Here is a 22,519-nt window from a genome sequence, read left to right on the forward strand (position 1 = left end):
AATGTTATTTTTGTGACCTTACATACTCAAGTCCTATCAATTACTGTAATGTATTTCATTAATAACTTTTTATTCAGTGAAAATTATCCAATTTTTCATATATAGTTTGATGTTTTCTACAGAAGGCTATGGTGACATGCAGAAGGCATGACATTTTCTTTAAAAGAAATATGTCTTTGGAGTAGGAAATTGCTAGTCTCTTAAGTGGTTGTATATAGTGACCAAAAGTGATGTTCAGAAAACATGTCTTCAATTCTCTTCATACACCTCGCTTCCTTCTTGCTGACTGCCTCAAAAAGGAAAAGGTTGTATGTTTTAACCAATGGCAGCTTAGAATTAAATTTTTTACTCATAGTACTTTCAAGGAAAGTCATCGTTACTACTTCAGAATAATAAATCAAAGTTAAATGAGTAGACACAGATCCTTTTGGGGGAACCCTGGGATAAGTAAGTGACTTTTAAATTTGTCAGTTACGTATAAACTTTCCTTTCTAGTGTTCTTTTTTTTTTTTTAAGATTTATTTATGTATGCATACAGAACTGGGATACAGGCCAGAGGTGCAGGAGCGGTGGGAGGATTCACCAGAGACAGACTGGAGAGCAGAGCAGACAGATCAACGATGTACACTGCTGAGGGGAGCAGTGGGTGGGTCAGAAGAGGTCTGCCGTGCCATGTGGATCACCTCCGGGGTGGGGATGGAACTCATCCTGAGGTGGCTTTAGCTTCTTAGTGCTGTGCTTTAACCCACTGCACCACCAGGGAGGGCCCCCTTTCTAATGTTCTTAAACAATTTTCAGATAAGCTAAGTGCCTCACCTTCAAATCATACTTACGTAATAAAGTTGATTCATAAACCTTCATTTTTACAAACAGAGAAAGAAACTGAATATCTTAGCCACTGGCTGCCAGAAACTTTTTGAAGTAAATAATGAATGCAAACTTCATACCTTTTATAAGAAGTTTATGGTCACAGAGGTTTCTGCTGACACTGGGTGAAATGTGGCAGGTTTATGTGGTTCCAAATCAATGATAGCAATGACAGACAAGATTTTACCATGAAGCAAGGTGTCTTGACTCATGGTTGGTTCACCTGCTGTGGAGGAAGGGGCATTTCTGATATAGACCAAGGAGGGCTGGTGAAAAGAAATGCAACTGCTCAGAATCTCATCGTTGATGCCATAAGTGTTCTCAATTCAGTCATTATAAAAGGGGAAGAAGGAATATTCCTAGACTAACTGATTTTCTTGTACCTCATTGCTTAAAAGAGCTAACAGAATCCACTTTGCATTATCTTCAAAGGAGATGATGTCTGCCCATATGATGTGAGAAATCCCCTAAACAAAAATGGTCAGAAGCTTAGGACCAAAGCTCCCATATTTAGCAGCTTGTTACTCCATATGTGTTCTGCAATGTTAATGTCAGTGTATTGCTCAAAGAAATAGTATACCAAGAAAACAAGGAAGGGACGACAGAGTATATTAAATTTTCAGCCAAGAAAATAAAGGAAGCCAAAGAAAAACACTAAAAACAGATTGCCAAGAGACAGAGGCCATCGTCTTTGTTAGTTTGCACCTCTATGTCTGAGTCCATTTGAAAATGAGACTTTTCTAAATATAATAAATAGATGAGACCAGACATCAAAAAAAAAAAATAAAGTTAAGGGTCTTAGGTTAAAAGACAATTTAAATGTCTAATGCAAACTTTTTTTAAATAGAGGTCTAAGAAAATGAATTGTTTGGTTTTGTATTAACTTACAATAAAATTTAAAAGCATTGATGTGGAACTGAGCAAAAGAGACTATTAACTTAGTTAGGTGTGTTTTTCAGTCTAGAAGAACGACCAAGCAGTGCCTTTAGTCTTGTCCTTCTCTTGACTTTATAGGTTGATAAGAGCTAGGCTATCAGGAAGCTCCCTGCTTGTTTTAGAATAAGGAAATTTCACCATCTTTTTCTTGTTTAGTGATTTAGTAAACTATAAGTTCCTAAAGCTAAAAGACACCTGGTTTCCAAGACATAGTTGTATTGGTCTTACTTGACATCTTTCATTTATTAGTGTGCCAATTTTCAAAGTACTTTTTGTTTCCAGTGGAATCTTTCACATCAGTATTCTTGTGTTTAAATATCCTGATGATTTAGAAATATTTTGCCTCCCAGGTATCTATATAAAAAAAGTTTAAGCAAGAACAACTTCATATTTTAATCTTTTAATATTTCCTAGTACAAAACAGCATGTTTTTAAAAGTAAAGTCTATTAATATGTGGGTGTTGCCTTTCAGGGGAGCTCAAATTCAGCATGTATAACTAGAAAAAGTTCATCTATCATTGTCCTTTTAGTCACTTCTTACCTGATTTTTTTTTTTAAGTATGTAAACTTCAGTATCAGTACTCCAGTATTTTAGCGCTCTTTCTGATCCTTCAGTTGACTTATTATTGTGGGCAAAGATGTCTAATTGTTTGAGCAGTTTACCATAAAACTTATAATTTGAAAAGCTGAGAAGAATGATGCTAGCTTGGGGACAAATGTCTACCCTGCTGGTGTAATTTTTTCATCATTCATCTCTTACTGTTCCTAAGAAATTGGCCTTATCTGTTCTCCACCTTCCACAAAATCAACTTTTCAAACTGTTTCTTTTTCCTAGTTTTCTTATTTAACTCCCTCCCAAGTGACTCTAAAACAGCATACAAGATGCATTTGAGTCCTCGTTTTTAAAAAAAATTGTTGGCACTCTAGAGAAACAGAAGAATTATGCTCTTTTTGCTCCACCTTCGTACTCCTCTTCTTCTGCTGCCAAAGTGGGACAGAGGACTGTACTATAAAAGTTGACTATATTGCAGAAATCTATAAAATTGTTCCTTTGTTTACATAATAGGTAAATACCCTAACACATTTAACTTAATCCTCCACGACTTGCTTAAGGACATTCTACTTTTTCTTAGATGTTCTTATTGAGCAATTTTTTTTTTAACTTCTTGGTTTTCCCTATGGCTTTTATTTATTTATTTATTTATTTATTTATTTATTTATTTATTTATTTATTTATAATTATTGAGCAATTTTTAGAAATCAGTTTGTTATTTCAAGTAATTGTTCTGCATTTAACCCAGTAATGATTCTGTACTTGAATGTAGAAAATCTGCCAGGCTCACAGTGGTTCATTCCTGGTTAGACTTACTCTGAACTACCATGCGCCCCTTTTTCCTTCTGTGGTTGTGACCTCACTTAATCTCAGAAGCTTCTATCCTAACTTTTTCTTTCAGTATTCTCACAAGACTAAGCAGATTCCCTGTTGGTTAACTTGGGTGTTTTCATCTGAGTGGAGATGTCAACCTTCCTTTGACATTATCTTGCCCATTTTCACGTCTTCTGCAGAGTCCCTCTCAGAGTACCAGTGTCTTTGTGAAGATGTTATCAATTCGTGGTTTAAGAGTGTGGTATTTTCACAGTTGCTTGTTAGTTGACTGCAGCAAGTTGCTTAGTTCTGTGGGTCTATTTCCTCATCTGTAAAAAAGGTTCTAATACTATCTACCTTTAATATAACAGACATCCAGAATATCAATAGCTTTAACATTTTTCTCACATAAAGGGAGTTCTTAGGTAAAAAGTCCAGGTCTAATGGTTCCATGCTAATCACCAACCTGTGTCTTCCATCCTCAAGATGATAATGGAGTGATGGTGGCAGTTTTAACTAACATATCTATATCCCAGGCAGCTAATTAGAGGAAAAATGGCTTCTCAAGCTTGGTAATCTTTGACAGGAGCATAGTGGAAGTCATACCCTACAAGTGATGCTTATATCCTGTTGATCAGAACTTAATAACTTGGCCACACTTGTAGCCACAGAACTCAGGATAATACAGTTTTTTTAATGAGTGCAGTTGAATCAGGTTGGCTTCCTAACAAGTAAACTACTAACAAAGGGAAGAATGAATGTTGGGGAGATATCTAGCAATCGCTGCACAATGATTGGTGTGCACACCAAGGTGATAGCATGCAAAGAACTTAGTACTGTGCCTGATTCATAGAACAAGTCAAGAAATGCCAGGCAGTTTTATGATCTTGTCTAAAAGATCAGATTACCAGCACTTCCTTTTTTTCCCTTAATTCTCTCCCACTCACTCACATACTTTTCCAGGGAAGCGATCTTTTATAATACCCTAATACCTACAGCTTACTGAAACAATCATAGATGATTTCGTCGGGGAACAAGTAGGTCGATAGTGGTTATTCTCTTGTCAACAGAAACCAGTTTCTGTAGAAGAAGCTGTAGCTTTTCTATAGTCTTTAACAATTCCTAACATTGATAGAGTTGATACATCTCTTTTTTTTTTATTTGATTTTGAAATACTCAGCTACTTTTCTTTTTCATTAATTTCCATTACATTTTTCCAGTAATTTGGACTACTACAAAATGACTACTCTTTGGTATATATTCTTTTCTTTTCCCCAAATATAGGGAATTATTATTGATTTCTACAAAAAGTATTTTTATTAAAGTGTGTAATTAAATGAAAGACTTAAGGTGATATAGAATAAAGACTGAGAATGACTTAATAAACACCTGCAGATTTGTGTATCAAGTTTTGTTATTTTTCAGTGAATCCATCTAGTGAGCTTTACACTATACAGTTTTTTTGTTCTATAATATTAAAAGATACAGTCTAACCTTCTTTTATGTAGTGTGATGACTATCCAAGTAATCCAAATTTTGATTAAGATGAGGAAAGGAAAATAAAACTGGGAGTTACAATGAATTTTAATAAAGTTTACATTCAGTTCTCAAGGTAGCCGAATATTTCTATGCTGAGTACGTATACCTTGGTTTTTGGCTCTGTTATAACAACTAAATCTGTATTTTAAATGTGGCTTATGTCTTGATTTTATTGTTTTATGAATCAGTCACCTATGACTTTTAGATTTATTTGCTTAGCGTTTCTGTTAGTCCAACTTCTATTAATATTTCCGTGCATAGCTGTGTGTGGCCTTTCCTTTTTCTGTAGGAGTTCCTTTACAAATATCTATACATGGATAAAAATATTAATAGTAAAATCAAAATAGTTTTATATAGGTTGTAGGACCATGGGTCTCTACATTCGTACGTTTAAGGTTTCTCAAAAACAAATTATAAATTTAAGTTCATTAAATGGTTTGCTACCTAACGTACTAAATAATCTAATTCTTTGTATACTAAGTCATAGACAGTTATCAAATCCAAGCAACCAGTGAGATTAAAGCTAGTATTCAGTAATTCTTGAAAATTAAAGCAAATTACTTTATGAACATCTGTTTTAATGAGGCTAAATCAATAGACTGGAATTAAGAGGTAATCAGTACACTTGCTCAATTTCGTGCTTTAATGATATAGAAAAATACATGGCAAACTACCTAGAGGACAGTAATCTAAATTACTTTCAAAAGTTGGACCTATCTTAAAAAAGAATTTTTAAAAATTAACTAGAACTTAAAAAATAAATACCACCTAAACTTGCTTTAAGTATAACTGAATACTCTAAAATCCCAGGTTTAGAAAAATCTGTTGTGCTATATTATATTTAATATAGGAAATAGATGTTTTAGGACATATAATAAAAAAATAGAATTGTTCAGTCTTTAACATCCAGTATTTTAAAATTATAACAAGTGATTGAAATAAAATGAGTTTCCATATTTTTTATACAAACTAATATTGTACATTTTTTGCAATATTATAACAGGAAATTTTTAACATAACTAATAAAATTATGTGAGTGATTTTGTGTGACAGAAACTCTAGAATAGTTGTGTATCTTTGTCCAAAGAAGTACAACATAAGTTGTTTCTTTATATGTTATTTTAGACAAATTACAAACCTCATCTTAGGTGTTTCCCCCTACCTAGCACACTTTCCTTTATTTCCCCTCCTTGGTGTTTGTTCACAAAAGCAAACTAATTTTTAATGTTAGCTTATATGAAATATGATTAGGAAGTTAAGTTAACTACAGAAGTAATAATTATATATTTCAAATTTAAATGTAAATTATTTCTAGTTGTGCTAGTTTAGATAGCCCATACTACACCTCTGCTTTACTAGCAAAGATAATTATGATTCAGATGCTATAATTTTAACTTTGAATAACGTCATTGCAGTTCAAAACATTTAACCATAATTTATTAAATAGGGGCATCTTTTTTATTGGAGTATAGTTGACATATATCATTCCATGTATACAACATAATGATTCAATATTTGCATATATTGCAAAATGATCACCACGGTAAGTCTAGTTAACATCCATTACCATATATTATTACAGTTCTTTAGTCATCAGAACTTTTAAGATCTGTTTTCTCAGCAACTTTCATATATGCAGTACAGTATTATTAATGATAGTACAGTTCAATCCCACATCATACTCATTTTATATCTGGAAGTTTGTACCCTCAGACCCCTTTTCATCCATTCTGTCTACCTCTCCCTCCAAAACCACCACCTTATTTCTGTATAATGGAGATATCTTTAAGACTTATCAGTATATTACTGCTGGCTAATTTTGAATTGTTGATAAAACAGCAGCAGTGATTATTTTGTTCTTGCAATTTTATACATGAAGCTGGAAGATAAAAATTCCAAGGAACTCATCATGTGTTTTTAAGCTAATACAAAGCAAAACTGTTTGCCTATAACAATTCAAAATATATTCTTGTACCTTACAGTATTCACCACAGTATTAAGCATACATTTTTAAAGTTATCCATTTTGTCTATGTCTAAATAGAAAACCTAATTAATATAAGTGTGCATTTTTGTGGTTATGTCATAAAGATACTTTTATACATAAATAGCTTATTGAAATTTTATGATGGATAAGTTAACTTTACATATAATTTAGAATTTAATTTAAGCCTTTTTTTAAGCTTTGTTAGCTGATTATTTCCATTTTACAGTGTTGAAGTTCAAAGAAGTTAAGAATCTTGTTTTGATCACTTAAGCAAGTTAGTTGTCAGTGATGGAATTTGAACACATCAGATTTGAGAGTCTGTATATACTTATGTGTGTCATATTCTTTCTTATAATATGTCAGTTCTGGACTGTGCAAGTCATAAAATGTTAATCTTCTTTTCATCAAATCTTATTTGTGAAAAAAATCTAGATTTACCAGTAGACAAATTTGAGTTATTTTTTACTCTTGTGAGATGATTCATCTCATGTTCTTTAAATGACACGATATGACATTAAAAATATTATTTGCATTCCCAGAAGTCTCTCAACATTTTAAGAATACCTGCATTGTGAGATTTTTAGCAAGGTAGGCAAACTCATAATTTCTTATGTTGTGTTCTTCACCTATCTCATGAATAATTGTTCTGTGCTAGGTTCTAGATGTTATATGAGACCTGCAAAAACAGGCATAATTTCTGTTGGCTTTGGAATGGGTATATCTGGGTTTCCAATCATGTTCCACATCTCCCTCCTACTGATCTTAGCAGCTTCCATCGCCCTCTAAGTGTGTTTTTTCATCTGTAAGAACAGCAGCACTTTTCTTATGGTTGTGAGAATTGAGATAACATGTTTGTAATATGTTATTTGGTATGTAATAAGACATTTAATGACAGCTGCCTTTTACTATTTTCTTTAAAATAACACTTGATTTTCCTTAAAAAAAAAAAAACTTAGCAAACTTATTCAGTATTATCAGCTTCAGTCTGAGCTGGTAGGCATCTTCCTTGTATTATTTGAAAAGGCTCTTTAATTTTTTCCTTTCATTTGTTCTTCATGCTCCCATATACACTTTAGAAATATATAAACTATAATATATAGTTCTTTTTATTTTTAATATTTTAAAAGTGGTGCTAGAATCATCGCAGGATACTTTCAAATACAGAATGTATATATTTGACTGATGGCAAGTATAATAATCTGCTTTTTTTATTCTTCTCAAGAATCACTTTGTAATTATTCTGTGGAGCAATATTTACTTGGGAAAAATATTTACAGAGGAAGAAATTCTTAAGTGACTGCAAAGAATATGACAGCTTCACTCTGATTTATAATTGGTGTTTTATATGATTTCTTGAATTTTTTGAGTAGAAAATATCTAAATATTTTTAGAAAATAATGCAGCTTAAAACTAGGTTTTTTCTTACACCTTCAACATAATATTTAGGTACTTGAATGTGTAAATCCAAGTGTAAGTAATTTTGAACTTAAAAATGTACATTTATAAAAAGTTACATAAGAGTAATCACTGTAGCCACATTTCCTTTTAAATCATTAGGTAGCTTTAGGATATTATGATTTCTCAAAAGCTTGAGGAGGAATTAAATCATCCAGAAACAGTTATTTTAGAGATGTATATGAAAATGAGCCTCTTTGCTTTAGTAATGATTCCCTTAAATAATGATTTTCTTACAATAACAAAATTCTCCTTGTAAATTGATGTAAAAAAAAAAAAAACCCTGCTTATACTTCTAAGGAGATTTGTTCAGCTACATTTTCTATAAAAAAGATATGTCAAGGTATTATCTGTAGTGAAATCTTGTTAGAGAAAATCTCGCTTTGACATTAAATCACTACCAATTTTTGTTTTTAACTGAAGTCCAAATGCCAAGGAAATCCAACTCATTCAATTACAGAGATGGCTAAACTAAATTTTACTTTTTTCTGTTTTCATAGTTCCTTTAAAACCTGAATAAGACATTTTAAAGTAGTAAAATTATTTGGTGTTTTAGTAGAGACACCCTAATTACACATAAAAGAAGACTTGTACGATTGATGTAGAGATGTATTAATTAAAATTTTTAAGGACTTTTTTTATTTTAGTATAGTAAGTTTTAAAGTATTTCTTTTTAGTACCTACTGCTAACTTTAGTATTGCCTTAGATGTTGTTACTGGAAACCAGTCAGAATTCTGGGAGTAAATATTAGCTTTGCTGTTCAGTTATCTAAAATTTCACTCATGTTTAGCCTATATGCTAACTTATGTAACTTTGGTCAAGATTTTCAGAAATCTTTTATTGAAGTTTATTAAAACTAAGATTTAGTTACCAGTTTTAATGAATATATTTTAAAGAAGCAAATTTAAAATATTTTTCTGAAAAGCCAGAGAAAATCAGTGGCATAGAAATGATTTAGCTGTTCTTTGGGAGAGAAAAATGCACTCACAATTAAAGATAAGCTTCTAGATTGCTTCATTGAGAGAGCCATTTATAATACTTAATTTAAAAAAACCTCAGTGATTCTGAGCTTTAGCATCTAAATAGGTCTGAAAAGAATCATGTACTATAAAATATAGGTACTATAAAAGAATAAAATTCTTTCATAAGAATAATATTTAGTGATGTTCATTTTTAATATATTTGAACTTGAAAATTGACATTAGGGGAGTGAAAATGAGTTCTTTTTTTTTTTTTTTCTTGGTACATATTCTTCTGAGACTAAGTTGTCCATGCTATATTAGAGCTCAGCTTGCAAAGAAATAAAATTTGCTAATTTTTGTCACTTGCAAAACAGTGCAGGGTTACTATAACCTGCCAGTTGACTACATCACATCAGTGCATAATGTACAAAGTCATCAAGTGGCACTATTTGTTTTAAAAGTGACACATGTAGCTTTTTATTATATTTATTAATACAGGCAAAGAAACTAGCTGTACTTTTATTTTTTATTGTCATCAAGCAGTTTTCTAAGAATTGTCAGCAAAATATCAATTCAAGTATAATTCTAGTATGAAACACAAGAACTTTGAGTAAGCTTTTGGTCCCTACCATTAAAAATTAAGTCAATAGCTCTATTACCTTGCTATCTCATTTTGTTTTTACTATAGCTCTGTTTTAATAAATCTGCACCTCTGTTTTGCTGGTTAGTTTTACCAGTTCAGTTTCATTGTAGATTTTTGCCAAAAGTAAAAAGGATTTTAAAGCATAAAGTCCCTTAAAACATTATTTTACCATTTACTGAAATGAAGCTAGATAATGTACATGCTTGTTTGTTGTGCAAGTGCCCAAGCCATTCTGATTGAAAAACAGCTTAAGGAAAAATAAACAAATAACAAAACATTCCGTCTTTATTTACAGTATATAGGAGATCACTGTTTTCATTTTAAGTGTATAAGAGTCTGATCAGCAGGAACACCCTAGAGAAGGACATCATTAGCCATAGAATTTACATACCGTTAGCTCACAGTAATTGATTAGCAGCAGGGCTCTGAGTACCGAGCTAGCCTGGAACATTATTTGGGATGCCTTTGATGTTGTCGTTTCCGAAGCTCGCTGGCTGCATGCTTTGTTCATAACACAGGTAATTACTTGATAAAATGAAGTGCATCGCTGTGAACAATTGACCCTTTGGAACAGTCCAGGCTGGTCAGCAGCCTAAACCCACACTTTAAGGCCATCATTATAGCCTCAAACTTAAGAGTTTCCAAGGTACAGACAAAGGTGTTATCTTCCTTTAGCACAAGTCGAGTGCCATTTTCAGACTTTATGAAGTATTTAAATTGAATGATATTTGATGATATTGAAAACTCCTCTGGAAATCCATCCAGCCTGCTTTTGGACACCAGAACAATGCGAGATTTTATTTTTGATATGAAATCAGGAGCATTACAGAAGATTCTCAGTCCTTGTGAGCGATCATGGTTATCTGTTATTTCCAAGAAAGTGGTCTCTCTGGGTGTTAGCTGTTCTTTTTCCCACCTGGATTTCACTTCCTCAGCCAGCCCCTTGAGCTGAAAGAATTCTGCTTCTTGTGCAAGAAGTTGATTTTCTCGAAACCCTTCGGGCAGTAGAAGTTCTCCATTTCGTAGGAAGTTTAGCACATGCCTGAAGAGGAGCCCATCCCTGTCTATAAAATAATGACCATCGGCATCAAACGGGCAGAGGATTTTTCCATTTACTATCCCTTCAAGGAAAGTATCTGGGTATTTGGTCAGTGTTTGTTTTTGAGTAATATATAAATATCCACCAACGTTGAGGGTCATCAGTGTGGATTTGCAGTTCTTTCCTTGATCAGCATCTTCCAGGCTGTTGTGTTTCCCTTCGTACTCCTTTTCTTTTTCTCTTCTGTTCAATTTACGCTCCATTTTTGAAGATGCTATTTCAGCTTGTTCTCCTTGGCTTTGCGATTTTCAAAAAGAAACACTACCACACAAACACGCCTTTATTCAGCCCCTGTCTGGTGATGGAATGGAAATGCTGGCAGCATCGCCTGCGCTGTCAGCTCAGTTTTGCAGTAGGTGGCGTATCAGCTATGTGTGCAGGAGCCTTCTGGAGTAAGGCGGAAAAAAGGATAATTTGCATTTAACACTATCAGGGAAGGAGTTTGTTGTGAAAAGATTTTCACATATATTCTCTAAAGTAATAAAAGTGATTTAGAATAAATATAATTTCCTCTTCTCACTTAAGTAATTCAGTTACAAATTCTGTGTGTGATTTTTTATCCATTTCAAATGATGACTTAATCAGGCAGGCTTAATGTTAAATAATACTGTCATCTTGTGGGGATTTCTGTATATTAAATTAGCGTAAGATTTTTAAGTAAATCATAGGTTTAGGATATCTAAAGAGAAAGGGATGGGGGCAGAATTTTTTCTTCTATAAAGTGTCACAATGGTTAATCATTTTAGGGCCCCAAGTGAGAGTATTTAAACCTGTTTTTGTTTTTTTGGTGACATTGCATTTGGATTTAATTGGATTTGCAACTGGTTCTAATTTGGGGATCATAGCAAACAATAAGAAATTATCTTAATGCCCTTTAACAAATTGTTATTTTATTTTTTCACCCTAAAGGCAAAAAATAAATATGTAAGCTTTGTAGTAATCACTTATGTAATTTTTTTTATTAGATTTCCTATGGAAAATTTATAAACTTGTTTCACCCTAAACCTGCTTCAGTGCTGAACAAAGATTTGGACTACTGTAGAAAATAACTATAGGGGTGAGTGTGTGTGTGTGTGTGTGTGTGTGTGTGTGTGTGTGTGTTTATACATGTACATGTGTTCATATGTATTTAGTAAATTAAAGATAGATTCTAACTACCTACTATAAAATGGTTCCATGGGAAAATTTTTTGTTCATTATTCACAAAGGGCAAAAAAAGTTCCAAAGTCCAAGTAAGTTTTTTTTTTTTTTAAACCTGGGAGCTAGAACAGTGTTTCCTCTTTTTTTTTTTTTTTTTGGTCCTCTTTCCCCTTAACCTGCCTTCCAAGGGATTTTAGGGACCTGAGCTTTTGTGGCTTTCATGTCTAGAATTAAAAAACCATGGGATGAGAAATATAAATGTTTCCATTACATTATTATTCAGCTGCTCTATCTGCTAAATTATTCTGAGGAGCTATATTGTTCTCTGGATTAGATGTTAGGTTTAAATTAGATTGATTTTTATTTCTATCTCATTAAAGATAATTTAAAGTTATTCAACTATGTTAATAGAAACAGTAAAACAGATTCTTTTAAAAAATGCTTGCCTTGTATTTTCTCTAAACAATGTTGAATTTTCTTTAGATATGAAAAAGACAATTAAAAATGATGTCTTTAATGAGGGTCTCTGGTAGCTCAGAGGTTAAACAGAGCACTATCAAGCTACTGCCAGCCACTATATCAGGAATTCAGTCCCCAGCTGGCCACTGAGCTAACTAACGTAGCTCAGCAGACCGTTCCTGTTTCTTCCACTTCTCCCCTCAGCACTGTACATCATCTGCCTGCTCCCCACTCTGTCTCAGGTGAATTCTTACCCCCATACTTCTGGCCTACACCCCAGTTCTTGTATGCATAAATAAATAAATAAATAAATCTTTTTAAAAAAAAATTTATCTTGGGCCCACCCTGGTGGCACAGCGGGTTAAAGCACAGCACTAAGAAGCTAAAGCCACTTCCACCTGAGTTCGATCCCTGCCCGACCTGGAGGTGACCCACATAGCGTGGCAGACATCTCCTGGCCGGACCACTGCTCCCCTCAGCAGTGTGCTCTGTCCATCTGCCTGTTCTGCTTTCCTCTCTGTCTCTGGTGAATCCTCTCACCACCCCTGCACCTCTGGCCTCTACCCCAGTTCTATATGCATAAATAAATAAATCTTTTTTAAAAAAATATATCTTTAATTATAGTAGATTTTGAGGTTAACATTTATGTATCGTTAAGATTGTCCAGAGTTTATTAAAATGAAACTAAAAGTCTAAACCATAATGTTTTTAAAACTGAGTTTTTGCTTAAAGACCATGAAATTCAATGTTGAAATTGCGTTCCAGAGAGTATTTACTATTGCATCTAGGGCTTTACAGCTTCTTAATGATAGGTGGGATGTGTGTGTGTGTGTGTGTGTGTCTGTGTATTTTGGAGTCAAGTCTTTTCCCATGGATATGACTTTTTAAGACATTGACTAGATTCATGGAGTTTTCATGTTGGTAGTAACTACACAGGTTTAACATCATATAGCAGCAAAATCAACATAGGTAGAACATTTTAGTTGTAGTTTTAGACCTCTTTTAATGAACTTTCTATTGGGTCAGTATAACTGTACTGTAGTGGTTAGAGACTATGGTAGAATTTTCTTTACATGTGTTATAGTTGGATATTGTGTAAGTATGGGTCCGCTTTCATAAATCCTGTTTGATCTGTTTGTAGTTGCCTCCATGGTGAAGGCCAGAAACTACAGTAGTATTATGAGTGGACAAGCTTCTCCAGGGAGATTGCTAGAGGTTGGATGCTCACTATCAGCTGGGAGATTGCTAGAGGTTGGATGCTAACTATCATCTAGGAGATTGCTAGAGGTTGGATGCTCACTATCAGCCACGGCATCCTTACACTTGCTAACTCACTCACTCACTCCTGATATGTGTTGTTTCTGCTCGCCTGTCTTGACACACTCTTAAGCCACCCTGTCATGTGCCTCTAATCCTTGACAGTTTTTTCTTACTCTAAACTTCAGTGTTCTTGATTTCTGCAAATCTGACATGTATGATTTGTTTGTACCTGTGGCTTAACAACAGTAGTATAATGGCAGCCTTGTTGTAGAGCCTGACTAGAAACTGTGGGACTTTTCTTTTGTGTTCTGTTGCTTCCAACTTGCAGTCTTAAAGAAGAAAAATGATATCCAGTAGGTTTTTCCTTATTACCAGTACCCATTAAAGCAGGGTGATTGCAGTTCACAGAAATTTGAGGTTTTGTTGAGCATTGCTTCCTATTGTACATATGGCCCTTTAGAGTAAGAATGGTTGTTTTCTTTTTAGTCTGTTTATATTTATCTGCTTGCATGGTGGGGATAGGGAGAGCCTGACACTATAAAATTAGCTCTGACACTATAAAATTAGTACGTTAGTACCTATGCCAGGAGAAACACCCATGGTTTATGGAACCATATTTCTCTGCCTCACTAAGATACAAAATGAAATTTATCCATTCGATGTTGTCAGCAGAAGGAGTTAACACATATGTCAAAAATTAGCTCACCTAGACCCACTTGACCACGACTTGAGTATTTCATCTACTTTGCAGAAGATATATTAAGGGAAAATAAAATAGGGGCCATGTTTTCTAATCAGTCCTTCTTTAGAGTTAGATCACCTCAGTCTTAGACATCTGTACCCACACATAAAAGATAACCTTTTAGCCACCTCTGAGAATTTCAGTAATGTCATTGTTGAAATATATCCATTGGTAAGGCCCCCAGTGCCTACCCAGATTCTAGCAAAACCTTCTATTATATGACAATGCTAATCTTCCACTTGCTCAATGCCAACAGGGGAATTCCCATCTTATGTACCAACAAGAGTGAGGTCATTCTTGTCATCACATTGACTAAGGAGAGGCTATCCTAATATATGCTAGCTCCATTTGCATGCCAGAGATTCCCATCTTATGGAAGGAATTAGTCTTACCAAGAAGGTATCTATCCTAGTTGGGAGATACACGGCTTGATAATTCCCCTAGAGTCAATAGATTATGATATTTAAAGACATCTTTTCAAAGAAAAGGGATGGTCTTAGGAATTGCTTTTAATAAAACTTTGTTGTGCTTCTGTTTACATATTTTCCACCTCTGTCAAATCCTTTGGTTGCTCTTACCTGTGTGTTTTTATGCCTTTTGAAGAGATTCCCCTTATCTTACAAAATATAAGCAATTACAGCTAGCCTAGTAGCTGTTAAGTTTTTACTTAAATTTGGCAGTGTATATCTGCTCTAAACTTACCACATATTTCAAGTTTAATTAATCTTTCTTTCTTCCTTACCCATCTACCTGATTTTATGGTATCTTTAAATGTTCATTTCCCAAAATCTGATTAACCCTTGGCCATCTGTTTTTTCTGTCGTCTTATTCCTCTTTGCCTTCCTATGCCTTTCACAAGCAGAGTTTCTCTTTTTTGAATGTGTGGTTTGCTTCTTTTCCATAGACTTCTGTTAATATTGCCTGTAAGAAGCATTTTAATATTCAGTTATGACTGTTTTACTGTACCATATTTTTGAGGTTAAAAATAAATTACATGATATAATATGTTAACATATTTTATGAATCAGGATTTTTCTTCTTATTAATATAATTTATTTGAATGTCAAAACTTTCATCTTGAAATACAAAATTTGCTTGCATCAGATGTGTCTGGAAATGGGCTTTTATTAACACAAGTACTAGCTTGTCTCCCTTGTGGAGCCATTTGAGCTCAGTATTTCACCAAGTATGCAGAGTGACTGGTTCCCCTTAGGCTACCTGAATGCAGCCTCTGGCTGGAAAGTGATGAAGGCAATGTGAATGTATAACTTCAGCCAGATGAATACACTTGTAAACATTTTGTAGTAGGGAACTGAGTCTTCAATAAGCCTAGGAAACTTTGCTTTCTGGGCAAATTGCTAAGCTTCATTTGAGTTTAGAAAAGATTAAAGTACTGTGTTGCAAAAGGGATGCAAATAAATATGGCAGATTAAGTAAAAAGTTCAGACAAAATTCTATTCCATGTTGCATTGCTTTTCATTACAGAGGTAATCTTGAAAAAAATTCGTAAGTCATATTCTTATTTTAAATGTATTTTTTGAGGGTTTCACTGAAACACTTAACTTAGGACATGACTTCTGTGAGCAGAAGTCATATCAGACTTTTTTAATTATTTTTTTTCTGAAGTGTAACCTATATGTCACTGGAAATTTTTGTTGTAACCAGATGATCAAAATATTTCTATGAGCCATCAAGCGAACAATGAAATATTATTATATTATTGTATAGAACTCACTTTTTAAATAATATAATAGTTTATTTTTACATCATTTTGTGCCTTTTTCCATCTCAGTTGTAATCCTTGGGGGGCTTCCCATCACCAAATCACCATGTGCCATCATCATAGTCCAGTGCACCCCCCTCCAATTTTTTATCTCATTTCCCATTCACCCCCATAAAATGTCTCTGGTATATAGTTAGAACTCATTTTTTTTACATCATTTGGCAAAAAAGAAACAATTCTTTAGGGAGAAATTATTTTAAATTAATATCATTATCTACAATCTCAAAATGAGGGACATGACTTCGAAAATTTATAAAGGTTATAAAATTATAAAATCAATCACCAGAAGGGTGAAGTTACCAGATGCTGTGTCCTACCACTGACCCTACTGTTATCCTCTTCTCTTTTGAATCTTTTTATCTGTAGTGGTGAGGTGGAGAAGAGAGAAGAGGTCCTGAACATTGGAAGAGAATATGATGGTTCATAGGAACAAACACAATTTCTTATTTATAGAGAATAGAGTTAAAGAAGTTGAGGTGTTTTCTAGATACTAAATCTAGTCTTCAAATTATGGTTTCAGTGTTTCATTTGAAGTTGAGAATTCCTAGTACATTAAGGATAATTATAATCTGAATATTATTACAAGTAAGCATATTACATAAACATAACTTTGGGCCATGCTTACCTAACTGTTCATTTGATATCATGAAATAACTAACCAAACGCCAATTCTGTAGATTTACTGAAATCTGGCCATTATTTTTTATTCCTAAAATTTCTGAATGTTTAGTAAAGATCAGAATATCAGTTCACTGATAAGGATCGCCTTCTACTTGTAGACTAAGGGATTGCAAGTTTGCCTTTCCAGTTTGTTATGTCAAGTCGTTTTTGCTTGTTACTAATAAGCCTTACCTTGTGGACCACATAGCAAAACAACTGGTAGAAAAATATTTCAAAGGAAAAGAATGGAGAGCAGTAGGAATATTAAAAATTACTTACCTGCACCTTGCTCTTGGAGATATTTCTTTGGTCCTTTTCCAGAGAAAACAGGCACAGATATGTTGTAAAGACTCGGGAGAGTCGTTTCAAAAGTCCTGAGGGTCAGTCTGAAATGTTGGTGCTCTCGTGTGCCCTTGTCTGTGTATTACTTGAGTTGGGAGTGTTTCTGAAGGGCTCCACACTGAACTGAACCCCAAGTGGTCTTGTGGAAATGCATGCCTGTGGCTTCCTGATGCCTGAAGACTTCCTAACACACTTGCTGGCATTACTCAAATGCCAATGCTAATACCCACCCTTCCTGCTTGCTTACTACTTTAACTTGTTCACTGCTTTAGCTAAGGCAATGAAATGTGGAATGGAATTTTGTCTGAACTTTTCATTTACTCTGCATTTTTATTTGAGTCCCTTTTGAACATAGTACTTTATTCTTTATTAAACACAAATGGAGCTTAGTGCTAATTACTCTAACTAGGGGTGTCCTTAACTTGTAAAAAGTTCCAATCACTTATTTCTTTTGAGTCCTTAAGTATATCTCAAGTCAAAATGTAGAGAAGGAAGTCCAACTTAAGGTATAAGTTTGTATATTTTCAAGTATTGGACAGTTTCTCAACCTTTTGATATTGTTCCAAGAAACAGCTTCTAATTTCAACTCAAAATTTAATTATGTTTGAGTCTTTTAGAAAGTACTGGAATAAACACACAAACAATAATGAAATAATAATAATAAAATATCCTCAATTAGAAAGGAAGGTCAGTTTTTGTTACTTTTTTTTTTTTTAACAAAAAAGATCTTGGGATTTCTGGTAACTTCTTTATATAGATGGGCCAGAGAAGTGAAGTAACTCTAGAGCAGCGTGACTGTTCAATCACAGAAATGGAACAAGAAACCTTTTGCTTCTTTTTGTAGTACTTTATGTACTTATCCTTTAAATTTTTCTCTTAATTGTTTCTTGAAATTAGGTGGCAGGATATAAATAAATAAAATACCAAAGGTGTGTATTCATACTCATTAAGACTCTTTCATTAGAAAACACTAATTTGAAAGGAAACCAGCACTCCTATGTTTATTGCAGCACTATTTACAATAGCTAAGATTTGGAAACAACCTGTGTGCCCCAAAACAGATGACTGGATCAAGAAGATGTGGTATGTATACACAATGGAATACTATTCAGCTATCAAAAAGATAAGCTCATGCCACTTGCAGCAACATGGGTGGAGCTAGAAGGGATCATGCTCAGTGAAATACATCAGAAGGAAAACAACATATTAGATGGTTTAACTTGTAGAAGGAACAAAGAGTCAGGGAGAACAGGTCAAAATTAGCAGGAAAGCTATAGATCAGGGTGTATAGCAGGGAAGGATGAGAGAGGAGAGTCAAAACAAGAGATGGAAGAGTGCAAGGGACTGTGGTGATGGTGCACAGGTGATGTAGTAACAGGAGAATTATGGAGATTACACCTGAGGGGAGACATCAAATACTGTACAAAAATGAACAACAACATAAGAAAATTTTTAAATATTATATATTCTTTTGTTAAAGTAGCAGAAACCAATAAGTAAGTCAATCTTGAGAGAGAAAAGGATGGGAGAATGAGGGAAAAGTTTCCAGAATCCAAAGAAGGGCGAAACAGATGATCCTTTCTGTGGAAGGGAGGCGCTGAGCCACCCCAAGGCCTCCAAGAGAATGAACTTTGTATGGTTCCTCTTTAGAGTGCAGTCATGACCGTGTCCTTCCAGTGGTTTTTGGCTTGGATCCCTTAATTTAAAATTCAAGAGAGAAAGGGAGGAGAAGTAGAAGAGAAGAGGAGAGAGAGGTAGACAGACAGGAGACAAAAACCATTGCTCACACAGTTCCCAACACCTGCCTTATCTTCCATCTTTCATTTTTAATGAAAAATGAAATTTTTCAAGCACTGCTTTCTCAATGAAATCTCTTTAGATTCCCTGCTAGATGTCGTTTTCTCTTCCCCCTCCCTTGCTGTGTGTGCATATGTTTTAGTCCCAGTATTCTGTGTTTCTTATAACCCTCAACAAATTCTCCTTTGTACATTAGAATCCCACAGCCCATATGCAAGGACCGGGTAGCTGGTCATTTCAAATAAAAATAGGGAATCTTAAGATGATATTAATAGGCATCCTGCTGCTTAAACATTTTATCTTAAAGCTTATAAATGCATAGGACAAGACCTTTGCTTTCAGTATAAAATTATGATTGAGCATCAACTTTTTCATGAAAATTAAATTTGTTTGGATTTTTTACTTTGTTTTTTTAAAATGGAGCAAGGATTTAGACACCATAAAGCAATACAGATTCAGAAGCCTTTGTTTCCCTTCTTTTCTCCAGTTTATAATATTTGTCTATAGTTTTTTAGCTACTTAATTTTTACATCAAGTATTACCAAAGCATTATTAACCTAGTTTTCTTAGAAACATCTTCTTCATACTCATAATTAATGTGATTATATAACTTGTAATCAAGTTGCATAATTACTAGCAGTGTAAAACTAACATAAACAAGTTCTAGCATAATTTGAGCAGAAGCGAGTGGGAGTACTAGAGATTAACCTGCTACCCACTAGTGTATAGCAAATTGGGGGCATCTGTCACTGTATTTAAAAGAGGGGGAACTGAGAGCCTTGCTAATTTCAAAGTAGGGTAAGTGGAAGTCTTATCAAATGTGCTTCTAGTTTATTTAAATGATTTATATTCCTGTCTTATCCTACCTGACTCCAAAATGTGATCTGGAAACCAGTAGGTAGAGGAGTCCTGAGATCCTTTTCAGAGGTCTGTGAAATCAAAACCATTTTCATAATAATATCAAGCCTTTTGCAATTTTCTTAGTTTTAGTTTCTAATAGGATAAATATCAAGGAATAAAACCTACATAAATGAACTTTCTTTAGGGATCCTCAATACTTTTTAAGGTTATATGCTGCAAACCATTTGTGAATATCAGCATTGGACTCTGCTCTTGAGAGTAGTAGCCATGTTCTAAACCTTACCTAGAAGGCTGTATCATAAATTACTGTGGTTTGGTTTTGTTTTAAGAGGAAAAGGGGAATGAGTAGACCAGGATTTACGGTTATCTAAGAAAAACCAGTTTATGGAAAAATTCATTGCTGATTGAGTAAGATATTTCCTTTCACTTGAAAAGCATTTGAAAGCTTTTTAAGGTTTGAAATAGGGGGATGTGGATGGACAGAAAATTATGGTTTGGAAAGTGAATTTTATTGCTTTGTTTGAGTGACTTTGAAGATATGAACGGTGGCCAAGTTGAAATGGACAGATGCTTTGGATGCTTCTTACCCTTTTGGGAGTTATATAGAGCAGAAACCTTTAACTGAAAATTACATTCAGCCTGTCCACCTGGAATAGGTACTGCTAAATAAAAGGGAGATACTCACAGGTGGTAGTAAAAGGTAGCTCTCTCAGTATTCAGTATTAATGAGCATATGAATATTGTGACTAAAATATTTTCAGGAGTGGTACTCTAATTTAGTTTGTTTTTTAGAAAGCATTCATTTATGTCCCAGTAGTGTACTTTTCTTATGCATACATCACAGTTTCCCAAATTTTGTTAATAGTTATAACAACTGAATACAGAACCAAAGTTTTTGAATACATCTTTGAGTTACAGTGGAAAGGCAAACTTGAATCAAGGTTTGGTTTTTACTTTCAAAAAATTAAAACTTAATTTTAATCTTATTCATTAATGAGAAGAGATTATTTTAGATATTTTGACTTAAGTTTAATATAAAATAATATGACTTTTTAATTTCTCTCCTGGCATATTTTGATGTGCCAGATCGATATGCTTTTCATCATTGCTTTTTCTAGTCATCAGACAGTCTGCTCATGAAATTGGTTGCATACTTTGTATCATGGAGTCTGTACACAGTGTTCACAATTAGCATTTAAAGGCTACAAAAAGGAGCTGCCTACATTTTGGAAACAAAATCACAAAATGTCACCCAGTAAAAGATTTTGTAGTTATAAATTATGTAGGCATGGCTCTGTGTGTACTCTACTATATTTTGGTCAATTTATGTGTCTTTCCCAAACAACTCTGTGTTTCTTGAGGACATTACTGTATCTTACTCATCTTTGATTCCTCAGTACCCTTTCATATGGTAGGCATTTAATTAATGCTGGTGGAATGAACAGTGTTATTCACCCTGAAGAGATGAATCATTAATACATCGCTGATGATCCAAAGGTTTCCTGAATCTTTTCTCAAAGACAGGGTGAATTATCCCAGTAATATGATTGACACATGACTGGCCCTAAACATGGTGGGCATGTCCAGAGTAGTAAAGAAAGCTGAACCGTCATGGGACATTCTTACCTATATTACCGATTAAGATAAGGTCTGCGAAGTTACTTGCCATGATGCTTAGTGCCTTCGGCACACAGTAGTTGTAACCTTTATTGTCAGGGTCACTATAAGAATTCCTATTAATGGTAGGAAATATTGCCCCTTTGATTGGATAAATATACAGAGCAAGTTAATAGTAAATTTGGACACTCCCAAATATATAATTTTGCTGGAAACAGAGCAGCTGGCGTGCAGAATTGGTACATGATATAAACTAGAGAGTGCCCAGCTTCACAGTATTTTCTAGGTTGGCTGTTCCAGTCAGTGTATTCTAGAATTTTATTTGCATATGTATGTGTGCACGTACATGCTCACAAATAGATCTCTCTTTGACTTAGTGGTCCAAATGAGCATGTTTTCAGAAGTTACTTTTCTGCTAAAGACTTAAGAAAAGGCCACCATACCCTTTAAAAAATGCATAAGCCCTGACTCCTCCCTGATGGCACAATGGGTTAAAGCACAGAACTGCAAGCTAACCACAGCTGCCTCAGTGTGAGTTCAAGCCCTGGCCCTGGAGGTGATCTATATGGCATGGCAGACCTCTCCTCACCTGCCCACTGCTCCCCTCTGCAGTGTACTTTGTCCATCTGCCTGTTCTGCTCCCCACTCTGTCTCTGGTGAATCCTCTCACTGCCCCTGCATCTCTGGCCTGTACCCCAGTTCTGTATGCATAAATAAATAAAATCTTTAAAAGAATTCATAAGCCTTTCATACCACCCTGTTTCAATAGAGTTAAGTATTATTTAAGCTGTTACTGGCAAAGGGCTGCAGCAGCTCAATAAACAAACCTGACAGGAGCGGTAGAGTTTTTCCTAGCCAAGGACTAGGTTCCTCTTTAGTCTGACCTATAATACTATAAACTTTAAAGTATCCCTTTCATTTCCTTGATTTATATTATTAATTATGTTTGATTGTAACCATTATTACTGTGGTTATAGTGGGTTGAAATACATTCTTGAAAATGA

The 22,519-nt window shown here is 34.2% G+C and overlaps 2 protein-coding genes across 2 annotated transcripts in view; one reads left to right on the plus strand and one right to left on the minus strand.

The window, feature by feature from the left end:
* Window positions 1-22,519, plus strand: part of GTF2F2 (general transcription factor IIF, polypeptide 2, 30kDa) — a 126,889-nt gene that overhangs the window by 44,534 nt on the left and 59,836 nt on the right. The gene's annotated exons all lie outside the window — the stretch shown is intronic.
* KCTD4 (potassium channel tetramerization domain containing 4) lies at window positions 9,361-11,235 on the minus strand. Its single transcript, XM_004680137.2, has one exon. It carries the CDS (start codon window positions 11,055-11,057, stop codon window positions 10,278-10,280), a length of 780 nt encoding a protein of 259 aa, XP_004680194.1. The 5' UTR covers window positions 11,058-11,235; the 3' UTR covers window positions 9,361-10,277.

The sequence above is a fragment of the Condylura cristata genome, unplaced genomic scaffold, assembly GCF_000260355.1.
Source record: "Condylura cristata isolate star-nosed mole 26May11 unplaced genomic scaffold, ConCri1.0 scaffold00010, whole genome shotgun sequence".
NCBI lineage: Eukaryota > Metazoa > Chordata > Mammalia > Eulipotyphla > Talpidae > Condylura > Condylura cristata.

Coding starts and splice junctions, on each gene's coding strand:
- KCTD4 (XM_004680137.2), bottom strand. CDS start 11,057: ATGGAGCGTAAATTGAACAGAAGAGAAAAAGAAAAGGAGTACGAAGGG.